The 15,706-nt window shown below is 40.0% G+C and overlaps 1 protein-coding gene across 6 annotated transcripts in view; it reads left to right on the top strand.

Annotated features, from left to right (window-relative positions):
- The window catches only part of GRAMD1B (GRAM domain containing 1B), a 227,160-nt gene that overhangs the window by 61,024 nt on the left and 150,430 nt on the right, over positions 1 to 15,706 (top strand). Inside the window, exons 1-2 of one of the 6 annotated variants that reach the window (XM_051985867.1) lie at positions 12,793 to 12,894; positions 13,408 to 13,483. The exons of 4 other annotated variants lie outside the window; for them this stretch is intronic. In XM_051985867.1, the coding sequence (XP_051841827.1) occupies positions 12,882 to 12,894; positions 13,408 to 13,483 (89 nt within the window). In that variant the 5' untranslated portion in view covers positions 12,793 to 12,881. Of the gene's footprint in view, positions 1 to 12,792; positions 12,895 to 13,407; positions 13,484 to 15,706 lie in introns of those variants that run through there. One more of the 6 variants, XM_051985870.1, reaches the window with a different exon arrangement.

Raw genomic sequence — 15,706 nt, forward strand, 5'->3', positions numbered from 1 at the left:
AAACTGAAGTTTAGAAAAGTGAAATGTCTTGCCCATGATCCTATAAATGGTAAGAGTTCCAGTTGGTATATTTTGATTGCTAAATTCAATTAGTTTTCTTCACAATGCAAGGAGAAAGGATGTAAATTAGAAGAATAGAGAGAGGGAAAGAATAGAGATCTGTAAATGAGAAGACTAATATACATATGTATAAAGGCAAATCTTTTTCCTCATAGTCCCTTGTCTAGACTAAGCCAGTCAGTCAGTGGCCCACCCCTTGAGAAGGCAATATGATATTGATTGTACAGGTGAAGTCTTGTAAGACATATTTCCATATTAGCCATGTTGCATAAAAAATCCAAGAAAAGTAAAGAGAGTTAAAAAAGTATGCATCCATTTGCACTTCAGAATTCATCAGTTCTTTTCTCTAGAGATCGATAGTTTTTTCCATCATGAGTCCTTTGGAGTTGTCGTGGATTGTTATGTTGATCAGAATAGCTAAGTCTTTCATGGTTGATAATTGTTACAATATTCAGCATTAATTTAAATACTATGAAAAGAAAATATAAAGATCCCCTTTGGGAATATCTTTGTCAGATATGAGTTGGATGCATGGTGCCTCCCCAGGCATGTCCAAATAAATAAGTAGCTAATCAAGAAGGGATGGCACTTTCTCCAAGTAACTATGTGGTTAAAAGACTTTTGGGGCTATGGGCTGATACTGGGCTGAGCTTGAGCTGATGAGACTATGGCTGACAGAGTTTAAGGTAAGAGTAGGGCTCTATCTGGACAGTATTACCTGAATGAAGAAGAATGTGGTGAATAACTAACCCATTAGGCCTCAGTTTCCCCATGCTGTAAAATGAGGGGGTTGAACTCAGTGACCTCTAATGTCCATTCCAATTTATATGTATGTTATAGTGCAATTCCTAAGTTATAGCATGGTCTCCCAGAAGCAAAAAATTTTGGAGCTAAGGGCAAGGTAAACTATAAATCAATTACTTAGAGATATTTAGCTTGGATTTCTGAGTTGCTGTGAGAACTCAGGCACTTAACCCTTGTGGTTTTCATTTTGCATATTATTGTACTTCCTACCACATAAGGAAAAAAACTAATAAAAAATCAGCATCTTATGGAGCACATAGAAATGTATGAGAAATACTAAGGATTTAGTCTGTAACTTAGTGAAAAGGTCACTTCCATTCATTCAGTCCTTCCCTCCAAGACCATGCTCCTTCCAATTCTTATTTGACAAAGGTATCTCCCAAAGGGGATCCTTATTGTAATTAGTATTTAAAATTACCCCCAACCACAGACTATCAAAAGGACATTTGAAATTTTTTTCTTTAAATTGCAATGATCTATATTGGTGTGGTTTAGAGGGTTTTTTTTTTGTTTTGTTTTTATTTTTTTAACCTATTGAGTGATCTTTGTCCTGAAGTCACATAAATAGAAGCCTAAGTCACTGCCATAGTTATTCTAATGAATAGGAAATAAAGGAGATTTATGGGAATAAATGAGGTCTGTCACTAGCAGGGAAGAGAAATATTTTAGATGATGATAATAGCTCACACATTTATCACCTTTATGTTTACAAAATTTTACATGAATTATCATGGAATTCCTACAACCCCTTGCAAGATAGACGCAATTATTATCCCCATTTTGCAAGGGAAGAAACTAAGACTTATTGAGGTTACGTGTCTTGGGTACATTGGATAACTGTTTGAAGCAGGAGGTAAATCTTTTTTTAAATAGCTTTTTATTTTCAAAATGCATGCAAAGATAAGTTTTCAACATTTACCCTTGCAAAATCTTGGAACATAGTCCAGCAGTCCCACTGTGTTTCCATGTTGGGCTGGAGCTTATGGAGCAATGCTGAGTTAGAGGGAGAGGGTCCCCAGCCTTCCTTCCCAGACACTCAATTCCCAGACTGGGGCACTTTCTGGCGTCCTGGACCATTTCTGTTGCTGTCAGCAGAACTATCTGCAGGTGTGACAGTCACCTGCTTGACTTCCTCCTGTCTCAGCACTTTCCTCCTCTCTGCCTGGGTAAGGCAGACTGTTAATTATAGCCAGAGAGTTACTTATTGTCTGCTGATGCTTCTCTTAGTAATTTAGCTTCTGGGTTGTTGGACAGCTGGCAGGATTGAGGATGAATTTCTCACCCCGGCCTTTCCATCTACTGCTATGGGAGCTCCCACACCCCGCTAGGCCATACCATATAGAAGAATTCTGCATTTATTTTGTATAGAGTTACTTGTGTGCATGTTGGGTTCCTGCAGTGGAACGTAAGCTCGCAGTAGGCAGGAATTGTTTGGGTTTTGCCTTTTTATCCCCAGCTCCTAACTGGTACAGAGCGGAAAAAGACCTGATGTCTGGTGTATAGCAGGCTCTTAATAAATGTTTGATTGAATGGAGGAGCCTTCATGAAAACACCCCATGTACTTAGATGGCCTGGATGCGATGGGGGACTTTGTTCTTTTTAAGCTAAGGTCTTCAACATGTCTTATAGAGGAAAGGAAGGAAATATATATTTATGTAGTGCCTACTGTGTGCCAGGTACTGTGTTAAACATTTTTTCAAATATTATTATTAAGTTTCTTGCAAATAGGAACTATTTCATCCCAGGGCCTAGCACATAGTGGGCACTCAGCAAAAACTTGGTAATTCATTTAGAGGCATTATCTTAACCCTTGAGCTATAAAGAGCCCATTGCAGCTTCCATGGTTAAGGATATAGGAATAAATATGAGGGAAAAACTTCTCAGATTGGGAGTAGAGAACATTGTAAAGTAGTAATAGTAGTAGTAGTAGTAGATAGGGATGAATATGAGGAAAAAACAAACTGGGAATAGAGAACATTGTAAGTACTAGTAATAGTAGTAGTAGTTAGACAGAAATGAATATGAGGAAAAGACTTCTCAGATTGGGAATAGAGAACATTGTAAAGTAGTAATAGTAGTAGTAGTTGTAGTTATAGATAATATGTGGGGTATCCCTAAAGTTTAAGTGTAGCTTAAAACTTTGGAAAGACCTTGTATCAATTTTAAATGTGCAAAGTGCTTTACATATAATCCTTTGGTTTTATATATATATATATATATATATATACACACTATTAAATGTAGTAATTTTAGTTACTACAGGTATTGTTGTCCACATTTTTCCAGGTAAAGAAAGTAAAGTTCTGAAAAGCTAAGTGATTTGTGACTGAACTCAGTAATGTCGGAGGCAGGATTTGAACCCAAGCCTTTCTGGTTCCAGGTCCATGATGGGCACATCCTGGGGCACACCGATTTTTCACAGCTTATAGGTGTTCAGCAGCTTGTCTAAAATATCATATTGCATTTTGGGATCTTCTGGATTCTTGTTTATCTGCCACAGAATTTCTGAATAAGCCATTTCTTACAATTGTTTTATCTGTCCTTCAATTTTCTCTGTAAATTAATAGCTAACATTATATAGCACTTAATATATTTCAAGAACAGACATCTTGTGGTATAATGAAAAGTCAGGAAAACCAGGGGTCAAGTCCCCTCTCCAACACATCCTGGGTAGGTGTGTGCTCTCCTGGGCATTCTCTAAGTCTCAGAGTTGCGAATCTGGTGCACTTAGAGTTGGTGTCTTACCCAGAGTGCCCCATCCTGATGAAATAATATCTTGTCCCCCCAAAAAAAGTTGAAGTGGCTTGGGGCCACTGCTTTACAGGTCACCCTACCACTGTTGGCTAGCTCTAATGTCCTTCCTTACCCCGAACTGAAACGCATCTCTATGATGTGTCCATTCATTGGTTTTAATTTTCTAAAACCCTGTGGTATTTTCTCCTCAGTTTGACTTAGGCTTGGGGATCAGGAATGGTCATCCTTCCTTCTCCCCACAGGCCAAGTGAAGCATGGGGGGGGGGCATTTTGGTGAGTTGTATAGCTTTTTCTGACATCATTCTCCTTCCTTTTCCCTGGGGGTCACTAGTCCCTAGCAGGAAAGCGGAGAGAACAGCCTGCTTATTGGCTGCCCAGAGCAGGGCTGGCTGAAGGCATGAGTCAACGCGCGATGGACGGGGAGCGGGTGCGTCTCCACTTGAGCGTGCATGGGCGGCCAGCTGCCAAGACAAGACTCTTCTAGGCAGAGCAGGCACAGGGCAGAAGTCAGAGGCAAGCAATCCAGTAAAATCTCTGATCACAGGAGTGGTGTGTGGGGATTGGAATTAACACTTCTCTCCCCTCCTGTTCTCCTGAAAAAATGAATCCCGCCCATCCCTGAAAACTTGTACTTCCTTGGAGCTAGCACCTTGAGAAGGTCTTTGGGGGACCATCTGGAAGGTTGTGCTCTAGGGCCAGCCTCTTTTCTTCCTTCTCATGGCTTTATATCTTAGCACTGCCGGTTGAAATTTGGTTTTCCATTCTCTTTTCCTGTTGAGAGAAAATTTGAGAGTGTGGTTGAAAGTGTTAACTCAGCAACATTTTCCATTGGTTTTGCTTTCAACTGCTTAGTGCATCTTCGATGAGAGACAGGAAACTAACGGTAGTCTTTCCCCAGGGGTCCTCTCTAGGGTTATTCAGCCTGTATGGGGATCCATACTGGTACATCTCATTTTAGCTGTGGCTTGGGATTGGGCAGCATTCTACCTAGGTAGTGGGACTAGGAAGAAAATGCTCCTGTGCTTCCACAATGACTGCCTTCCTTTGAGGTCTGAGATGCAATTGCTCAACCCCTGCTGTTTCCATCCTGTCCCCTCATCTGCTCCTAGCCTCCTTAGCCTTCTGGAGAGAGTCACAGTGATAAAATGACAGCATGTCTGGTTCCCATGCATCTGAAAAGGTCAGGTGATGTGATTGCCTCTAACATGGTTCTCCTTTCCCTTCCCTCCCCTTCTTGCCCCTGTTCTTCCTCCAGCCTTGCTTTTTCCTTAATGCAAACTCTTTTTAGCCTTCATCATACTTTTTTACCCTGAATCCTGACTTTCTGTATTGTATAGGGCTGATTTAGCCTTATATAATCACTCTCCTACTTCTGTTCCAGACAGCTAGAATTTATATGACACTTCAAAGTCCGCAAACTGCTTTATAAATATTACTTCATCCTCACAATCACTTCAGGAGGTACGGAGTCATTATCTCCATGTTACAGATAAGGGAACTGAGATTAGAGAATGTGCCCAGGATCAAACACTAAGGTTTCTGAGGCTGGATTTAAATTCAGACTTCCTGAAGGCCCACCTAGCAGCCTCTTTTCCAAGTTCTTTTAAGGGTCAGCTATAGAACTTAAGTAAAGATGCATCAGTTCTCTACCATCCAAAGGCTTTGGGTGAGAGGTGATATGACTGTAGTTAAAAACAAGTTGTGGGAGGAAAGGTATTAATAATGATGGTGATACTAGGTTCACGAGTTGGTTATGGGACTTCCCTATTTTCTCTGTTATTTGAGGTCTCAAAAAACCTCATCCAGATTCACAAGTCAGAATTAGGAGAATGCGGCTGTTGCCCCTACATAGTGGTCACCAGAGCTTCAGGAAACATTATTTTCCCTTCAGAAATTGGCATAGAAAATTGACAACCACAGCAGCCGCATTCTCTCAGTGAGCTTATTTACACAGAAGTGACCAAAAAGCAGATGGCCTTGGTTCCCCAATCAGTCATCAGGCTTGACTTGAGCTAGAATAGCCTTTCCTCTTCTCTTTTTTTCTTGCTCAGTGGGGTGATCAGCTCTCAAGGGGAACTGAGAAATTCCGCTGCCATAGTTGTATACACTTGCCCCATCTTTCTCTTCCGTCTTGTTCCTTTTCTCCAGATAGTGGATTTCAGATAGTATTGCATTATAGTTTTTCCCATCCTACTCCAAACAAAAATTCCTTAATGTTTATTTAGGGACTGAAGAAATTTTAGAAATAATCTAATCCAATCCCCTCATTTTATAGCTGAAGGCTGAAATGCCGAGAAAGGAAAGAATTTGTCAAAGGCCACGCACAGTAGAACTAGGGATTCAGCTCCAGGCTCTCTGACTCCAAGGTTTTTTTTTTTCTTTTGTAAACCTTCTTTTTTTATACTCAAGAATTATCTGATTCAGCTTCATTTTCCAAACTAAGAAGTGGAGACCCAGAAGGATAAACCACATGCTTTATGTCACAACTCTGTCCACCATGTTCCTTTGCTTTTTCTCAAGTTCAGTATGTCGTAGTTTCATTCTGAAACCATTCTATATATCTTCAATTTAAAAAAATTTCCCTTCTTCAGTTATCTTCTTAATTTTAATGAGTCTTTTTATGTTTAAAGGCTCTGAAAAAGAGCTAAGTCCATATGATATCCTATCTATAGTAAATTACTTTCTTTTGCTCCATGGAAGTCTTTTTTACTAGGTAAGGGGGAAACCCAGATTTCCTACTATCTGAGAGGAGAGATTGGGAAAGGTTAGAGGGGAGGTGATTTTTTAAGGGGGTGATGAGCCTAGAAAAAAGCATTGCTTAGAAAGTAAAGGAATGTGTGGGATCACATCACTTTTTTGTAGAAATCTTAAGATAATAAAATAATTTTAAAGTAATAACTATTTATTTTCAAAATATATGCAAAGATAGTTTTCACCTTTGTAAAACCTTTTGTTCCAATTTTTTTCTCCCTTCTTTCCCCCATTCCCTCCCCTAGAAAGCAAGTAATACAATAATGTGCAATTCTTCTATACATGTTACCACAATTATCATGCTGCCCAAACAAATCACATCAAAAAGGGAAAAAATGAGAAAGAAAGCAAAAAAGTAAGCAAACAACAAAAAAGGTGAAAATACTATGTTGTGATTCATATTCAGTTCTCACAGCCTTCTTTCTGGATGCAGATTGCTCTCTCCATCACAAGTATATTGAAATCAACTTGTATTACCAGCCCTGAAGTTAGGAGGATCTGAGTTCAAATCTGGTCTCAGACACTTAACATTTCCTAGCTGTATGACTCTGGGAAAGTCACTTAACCCAAACTGCCTCAGCAAAAAAAAAAAGAAAGAAAGAAAGAAAGAAAAGGAAAAAAAATTGGTCTTAATCACTTCATTATTCCATCAGAATTGATCCTTGCTTAATCTTGCTTTTGCCTTATACAATGATCTCCTGGTTCTGCTCATTCATTTCATTTGCCATCAGTTCATGTAAGTCTCTCCAGACCTCTCTGAAATCATCTTGCTGATCATTTCTTACAGAACAATAATATTCCATAACATTTATATACTATAATTTATTTCATCATTCCCCAACTGATGGGCATCCACTCAGTTTCCATTTCCTTGCCACTACAAAAAGGGCTGCTGCAAACATTTTTTGCATATAGTGTCCTTTTCCTTTTTTATGATCTCTTTGGAATACAGACCTAGTATGCACAATTTGATAGCTCTTTTGGGCACAGTTTCAAATTGCTCTCCAGAATGGTTGGGTCTGTTCACAACTCCACTAACAATATATTAATGTCCCAATTTTCCTACATCCCTTCCAACATGTATTATTATCTTTTCCTGTCATCTTAGCCAATCTGAGAGATATGTAGTGTTACTTCAGAGTTGTCTTAATTTGCATTTCTCTGATCAATAGTGACTTAGAGAATTTTTTCATATAACTAGAAATGGTTTTAATTTCTTCATCTGAAAGTTGTTTATATCCTTTGACCAAATAATTTTTTTTCTAAAAAAAGCAAAATGAGTTTTCTTTTCTCTGTGACATAGGAGGAAGAGGAATGGACAGAATGACTTCACCCTTAGTCTTTGAATTCCTTGCTTCAGCGATTTTTCTTGGGAGTCATTTTTCCTCCAGATCAGCCCTCTCACTTTACATCTCCTGTCCCCAGCATTATAATTCAGTATAAAGGCACAAGCTCCTAGTATGTATGAAATGGGCTATTTTATTCCCTTGCTTAAAAAAAATCGGATACAGATTTCTAAATCTGAGCAGAGCCATCCCAGGAGGTCATTGAACAGTGTAAACATGGCCTCATTCTAGCTACCTGCCAGAGAACTACATCTCCCATGATGCAGCAGGGAGAAATTACATGACCTCGATCCAGAATGCAACCTCACTTGGTTGCCCAAAGCCCCACCCTCTGAGTAGCAGTTGCTTTTGAGATTTTCTCCAAGAAAATAGGCAGTCCTGAGCTAAGCTGCAATCAGATCGATGCCTTAGGAGTCTTATCTGGGTTGAGTTTATCCTCACATCCTTGTGGGCCTTTCATGCCGGTGCTTTTTCTCTTTGGTTTAAGTCCCTACTTTTGTGCTTGAACCCTGGGTCTTAAGGTCAAAGCAATTATTTATCTTTAGCCTGAAGAACACCAGGGAAGGGTTGTGAGGATGGCAGTAACCACTGTTTTCCTGTTTCCACTGAGGACCATTTGCGAGAAATAGAATAAGTTTCAGAAAGAAAGACTTGGGGATCCCAGGCACAGGGAAGCCCCAGAATGAATGTCATTCTTTGGAAAACTGGAAGAATAAAGTTTCCATATTGTTTTATGGAAGGAGAATGGAATTGGAGACCTCTCAAGGTGGTGTTCCCTTGAGATTTTATTAAAACGCATTTAATAGCATTCCCTTCCCTTTTTCCTTTTTGGCTTCTACTTCCTTTTTCTCTCTTGGGATTATCATCATCACCATCACCATCATACTAATAGCCCTATGCTTCTTCCTCCCATCTTTCTTCCTTACAGCTTTGTTATTTAAATATATATGTATATATATATATATGTATATATATGCTGTTTATTGGTTCCCTAGTTATTTCCTTTCCTGCTGTTCTTTCTAAAATTATTATTCTGAAGGATTTGTAAAATTTAAAAAAGGAAAAATTGACCTAGCAGCAGAGTGGTATTGTGGATGGAGTGCTAGATTTGGATAGAGGAAAGAACTGAGTTTAAATCTTGCTCCTAGCACCTTAATAATTCTGTGACTCTGGATAAACCATGTTATTTTTCTGAGCCTTACTTTCTTCAGTTGTTAAAGTCAGGACAGTAATACCTCTAGTATTGCCTTGGGTGTGCATGTACATGTCATATGTAGGTATATAAATGTAAGTATGTATGGAGGAAGAAAAGAGAACTGAATCTTCCCCTCTTCCCAAGGCACTGCCTTTGGTCACCCCTGGGACTGGTCAGTAGCTGGATGCTTCTGCTGGAAGGCTCAGTTCCAAATTGTATTGCTGTGATAAACACAGGCCCAGAGTTGGGACCCAATTTCTCAATGTATGTCCTTCATCGGAATTCTTTCAACGATTAAAGTGCTTCATGCTTCCCAAAATGATTAAGAGGGTCTTTACACCTAGTTATAGTTTTGATTGATGATACAACTAGAGAAGGCCTTACATTAATTGTAATCATTTCTGTGCTTTATATACCTGATTTAATCAGACAAATCAGTAATCATTTATCAGGCACCTACTATGTGCCCGGCACTATGTAAGCCCTGGGGATATAGAAAGAGGCAAGGGACAGTCCCTGCACTCAGGGAGCTTACAATTATGAGGAAGACCACAAGCAAAAAAAGGTATGCACTAATAAATTATATCCTGGATAAATAGAAAATGATCAGAAGAGATAAGGCATTAGAATTAGAAATACTTGGGAATAACTATAAAAGTTGGAATTATACTTGGGACTTAAAGAAGCTAATAGATAGAGATAAGGAGGGAGAAGATCTCAGGTATGGAGGATAGCCAGAAAAGATGCCAGGGGATTGGAGTCAGAGCTGTTTGTAAGAGCAAGAAGGCCAGTCAGTGGATGGAAGAATATGTGGTGGGATGCAAGGTTATTAATTTAGATTTTTTTTTGAATAGTGGAAAAGTGGAAATTCTTTATCTCAATTGCTACCTAGCCTTAATCATTGAATGGGCATTTCCTCAATCAAACTGAGACCTGTTAAAGACCTTAACTTAAAAAGGCCAAGGTCTCCTAGTGCCTCCAGGGCCATCTCCAGTCATCCTGATTTATATCTGACCACTGGACTCAGATGGCTCTGAAGGGGAGAGGGAGGCAGGTATCCTTGCTTAGCCCTCCCTCACTTACATGTCATGGCATCCCCTCCCTGATGTCATGGTGGACAAACAACAACAACAACAATTTTATACTAACATATCTTAAAGAAACACAGATTTTTTTTTGCCAGGGATGATGAAAAGATAATGGCTAATAATTATGTAGTGCTTTAAGGTTTGTAAAACATTATATAAATACATATAACTAATGTATATATATTAATTTTATGTATATCATAATGGACACATCTATATATCAATAAATATATACTGTATTCTCTAGGCAAATAATATAGCCTAATAGACTATGTCTACATAACCATACTATAAATAAATATGTCTATATTATAGTTATATGTGTGTGTATATATATATGTGTGTGTGTGTGTGTGTGTGTATATATATATATATGTATATATATATAACATAACCTAGTATTACTTAGTTTGCTTATATTTATATCTATATTATCTACTAGGTGATACATATGTATACATATATTAAGTTTTTCATTCTCTTTAAAGCATCATATCATTATCAGTTATTTGTTTGCATCATTTTTGGCAACAAAATAGTTTCTTTTCTTTAAGATATGTTTATGTAAAATACACATATTCATATATTTATATGTATAAACATGTATGAATATAATTGTTAAAAACATACATATGTATGCTTTCCCCTCATAAATGAACACATATATATACCTGCATTTGGAATCAGAGGGCCTGGGGTTCAAATCCTTGCTGTGCCATTTAACCAGCTATGTGGCCTTAGGAAAGCCACTTATATTCTCTAGGTCTAGGTTCAGTTTTTTCATCTATGACATGGGAGTTCTGAACTAGGTGATCTTTGGAAGTCCCTTACAACCAAAAATCTGTGATCCTGTATGGTTTCATTTTCAGTCTTTTCAGTGGCTGCTGTAGGAGCCGAACTGGGGCTCACTATGGTTCTCTAGATGAATTCCCCTAAATCTAATACATTATCCTCTTGAGGCTAGGTGGTCTTCTCTTTTGAAAGACTTTTGTACCTCCTGCTGTCAGCACTGGTCAGGAGACGCTAGCACTGGCCTTTGGGAGCTTTGCTACAGGTTTTTGTTAAGGGCAAGGCTTCTTATCTATTTTTGTGTGAAAGATAATTTTGAATAATGTCTTTTAAAAACATAAAATAAAATACCCAGTATTACATAGGAAGACAATTATATTGAGATAGTTATCTAAATATATAAAAAAATAAAAACAAAAAAAACTGAGGGTTCCTAAGTTTAGGAGCCCTGGCCTATGAAAAGAAATGACACATGTATAGGCTTCCTTCTCCCCACATTCATGTTTTATGTATGTTGAATGTTTTTATGATAATAAAGATAGGTCCAAAGGCTCAACCATGATTATTAAGAATATAGCTTAAAAGATAGTGAAGATATTCTGCTTCTTTATTCTCGTCCCTGTTTAGTTTTTGTGAGATTTTGGTTGGCACAGTGATTTGGGACAGAGTGGATATTTTAGATGCAGAGAGAAAATATGAAAATATTGGAATCATCGAATATTTGAAGAATGGTCTTCATTTTTCTTTAAGTTGGAAACTATGTTTTTTAAAAAAACACTTTGATTTTAGTCTTATTTGTTGAAAGCTCTCTTTTTGTAAAGAATATTTATAAATTTTCTTAGATTAATAAATAAAGGGAATTTGATTGGAGATTTATTGGATTATTGATATCCTCAGACCCTTAAAAATCTATTGACTGATTCTGAAAGTCATTCTTCTGTTGTACAGGAATACAGTTGAAAAGCTGTAAGGGAATGTGGATTGATCTCAGAACATACTATTGAAAGTTTTTAAAGTTTTGTTTGTACTGAATCATTATAATTTGCCTCATTTTGTAAAAGTGGTACACAAAGAAACAAAGTTAGCTTAACCGGGGTGTTATTGTATTTATATTTATTGTACTTATATTCTTCGAACCCAGAGATATAGGAGGAGAACCAGGATGCTGAGGGTAGCTAGGGAAAAACAGGCAGAGCCAGTAAATGGTCAATATCATTTTCTGTTGGATAAAGGTGTTTGAAAATCCTTGATAGGTTGAGTTTTTGTGGGTGGATGCAATGATTTCTTGTCATTGTCAAATCCGTCTTGAGGAAATCCTAGGAAGTAAAAGAGTGAGGGGAAAGCCCTGCGAATAATGGTAACAGCTCTCTGGCTTCTTCATATTTTTCTAGATTTGGTGGGAAGGAAAGTGGTTTCCTAGCTACCACCATGAAAAGAAAATTTCAGGCAGGAGAGGTTCAATTACTTAGCAGTTTGGGATTCTGGAAAAGCTGTGTGCCCGAGGAGGTGTAGGAGAGGGAGGGCCATTGGTCCCCTTCCCTGACCTTACAGAGCTCTTCCCTCATAAAGAACCCCAAAGGAGAGATTGTGGCTGAAGGGTGTGAGGGCCATCTTGTGAGCCCCGTGGTTCCTGGGATGCTAGAGCTAGGGCCTCAGTCTGAGCAGATGCTCCTGTGTGTGACTGGGGTTCGGATGGGCTCCTTTGCTGGGAATCTCTTGGGCCTTTCCTCTGTCCCCCATCCCCGCGTGCTTGTCCCCACGGAGCTTGTGTGGGCTGGGACAGCCTGGTTGCTTTCATCTGCCCAGGACAACAAGAGCCTAGCCCAATTTCCCCAGTAAAGTAGGCCAGAGAGAAAGCTGCAGTCATTGCAAGCTGCTTGTCCCTACTGGGCAGGAAACCTAGAGTGATGAATGGGGCTGAGTGAAGTCATCCGGCTCCTCCAATCAGGCTGCAGCGCCGGGAGAAGCGGAGGGCCTCTGCAGAGAGCCCGCTGCCGGCGGCTCCCATGTACCTCTAGCAGAGGCTGGGAGGCTCTGGGAGCGGGGCGGGAGGGGGCGAGCCACCCGCTCCCGTGTAGGCCTCAGTCAATGTGAATGATATTGCAAGGTGAGTGCCTTCGATGGGCCAGCCGTCCCCTCACCATCTGGGCCCTGCCCGCCCCGGCTCCACCTCTGCCTTGCTGGCTCATTCCGTAGCCCCTTCTGCTTCCACCTGAGTGCCTTGACCTTCCTCTGTAGGAGCCCCTCCCGCTACACGGTCCCTCAGACCTTCCCTCCCCTGCAGGCTTCTTGCTCAGCCCACCCTTTGACCCACTCCTCCTTTCTAAGCTGCCACAGTGGTGGGTGAGGGACTGGGTGGGTGACTGATGCCCCCGGTCGGGAGTGCCTTCTAGGAAGGGAGGAGAGATCATGAAAGCTGGCAGTGATGTCCCGAGAGCTGCCTCCCTCGTGGGCACTGTGGGCACTCCCTGCCTCCCTCAGAGGGCCAGCCTGGCCTGTGCCGGGCGGGGGGAGGGGGCGCAGACCCCATTCTCCCGGATCTCCACAGGGGGGTGTGTGTGCGTTCTGTCTGGCTGTGTGTGACTTTGCCTTTTCTCTCTGGATGGTGCTGCCCCCCTAGGCCAAGCAGAGATCATGGAGCCGGCTGATATGGCCACAGCAAAGGTAGGATGGAAATGCTGCCGGCCTCACTGTGCGTAAGTGGCTTCGCTTGGCAACTTCTTCCTTTGGTTCACTCCTCCTCCCTGTCCCCAGCATCTGTCCCTCCGTGCCCCGTGCAGAGGGGAGGCTCAGGAGAAGGGGAGCACTGAGTTCTAGAGGATAAACCTTTCCCTTGGCACCTCTGGGGGTGTTGGTGGGAGCATCCCGTCTCTTTCATTCTTACTGATTATTACTCATTTCTCTCTTAAGCTGGGTCACACCTTTCTTTCCTTCTCTACCTACTCCCCCTTTACTTTTTACCTTTTTTGCCCTCTTACTGGACTGTTTCTTTATCACTTAAAAAGTCAAACTCTTCACCTTCCTATCTCTGGCAAAGTCTGTTTCTATCCCTTTTATTATAATTATTACATAATTATAATGATTTCTTGATTTTCTCTTGAATCAGTATACTTTTTATTCATTCTATCTAGTTTCCTTTTGCTTTTTTTTGCCCTCTTATTGGGTTGATTGTTTCTTTATCCACTTAAAGTTATTTAGACCTTATAGCACTGAGGAGTCAAAAGAAAATAAATATTGAGTCTTAGAAGTCAAACTTTTTACCTTCCCACCTCTGGGAAAGTGTTTCTTTCACTATTATTATAGTTATATAATTTTAAATTATTACTTGATTTTCCCTTGAACTAGCATTCTTTTCATTCATTCTCTCTTTCTACCCCCTCTCTCTTTGCTTTTTACCTTTTTTTGCCCTCTTACTGAGTTCTTTATCCACTTACATTTATTTAGACCTTACAGCATTGAGGACTTAGAAGAAAATAGGTACTGAGTCTTAAAAGTCAAACTCTTTTATCTTCCCATATCTGGGAAAATCTGTTTCTTTCACTATTATTATTATTATCCCTTGAACTATCATACTTTTCATTCATTCTCTTTCTACCCACTCTCTCTTTGCTTTTTACCTTTTTTGCCTTTTTGTTTCTTTATCCACTTAAATTGGAAGAAAATAGTGCTGAGTCCTAGAAGTTAAACTCTTCACCTTCCCATCTCTGGGAAAGTGTTTGTCACTTATTATTATTATTATGGTTTTATAATTATAAATTATTAATTGATTTTCCCTTGAATGATCATCTTTTCATTCATTCTCTATTTCTGTCTACTCTTCCTCTACTTTTTGCTTTTTTTGTTTTCTTACTGGGCCTTTTGTTTCTTTACCCACTTAAATCTATTTATGCCTTCAGTTTTTCTTTCCTATCTTTTCCCATCTTTGTCTTTTTTCCTCTCTCTTTTGTATATCTTTTTTTTCTCAATAATTTTTCACCTATTTCTCCACCACTTCATTTCTGGTCTTTGCCCTGAGGTTTCCCAGTTAATAAAGGTTTAGAAGGATAGCCTTTCTTTAACTTTTTAGTTTGATTCAGAAGTTGAGCTTGGGCTTGCAGAGGAATTTGTTTTCTGAGTGACTGATGTTGCTATTGTCCCCTCCTTCCATCTTATTTCCCCTGTAGGAAGTGGAGGTTTCTGAGGGATGCTGGCTAGATGCAGCATTGTTATTGCAGAAGGGATGCACTAGAGGGCATCCCTGAGATAGGTTTCTCATTTTTGACTCTGGTTTGCATGCTTTTTGAACATTGGTATGTTGTGAATTTCTTGAAAAGAGGGACTTGAGAAGCTGAGTGGGGATCCAGGGGGAGTCCCCACCCGTTTTCAGAGAAAAATGTATTGCCCTCCCATTCCTAGCACTTATGTGCTCTTGGTTTGGGGTCATTCTGATCAGATGGCAGGATCTCCTTTTTTCCAGAGGTGGAAGACAGGATGCAGCTCAGATTTCTGGAACAGGTTAGATTGTGTGTGTGTGGAGGGAGAGGAAGAGACAGAGACAGACACAGACACAGACACAGAGACAGAGACACAGAGAGAGAGAGAGAGAGAGAGAGAGAGAGAGAGAGAGAGAGAGAGAGAGAGGAGACAGAGAGATAGAGAGAGGGAAGGGGCAGGGAGGGAGGAAGAGATAGAGACAGAGAGAGAGAGAGAGAGAGAGAGAGAGAGAGAAGGAGGGGGGAGGGAGACAGATAGAGAGACAGAGATAGACAGACAGAGTCAGACAGAGAGACAGAAGGAGAGAGACAGAGACAAAGACAGAAGAAAGAGGAGGAGGAAGAGTATGTGGGAGGTACTATAAACCAGCACACCAGGTGCAACTGTGTATAGTAAGAGTTCTGTGCTCTTTCCTGTCCTTTCCTTTCTACCACATGCTGTGTAAT

Source organism: Antechinus flavipes, chromosome 3 (assembly GCF_016432865.1).
Source record: "Antechinus flavipes isolate AdamAnt ecotype Samford, QLD, Australia chromosome 3, AdamAnt_v2, whole genome shotgun sequence".
In the NCBI taxonomy this organism is placed as follows: Eukaryota; Metazoa; Chordata; class Mammalia; order Dasyuromorphia; family Dasyuridae; genus Antechinus; species Antechinus flavipes.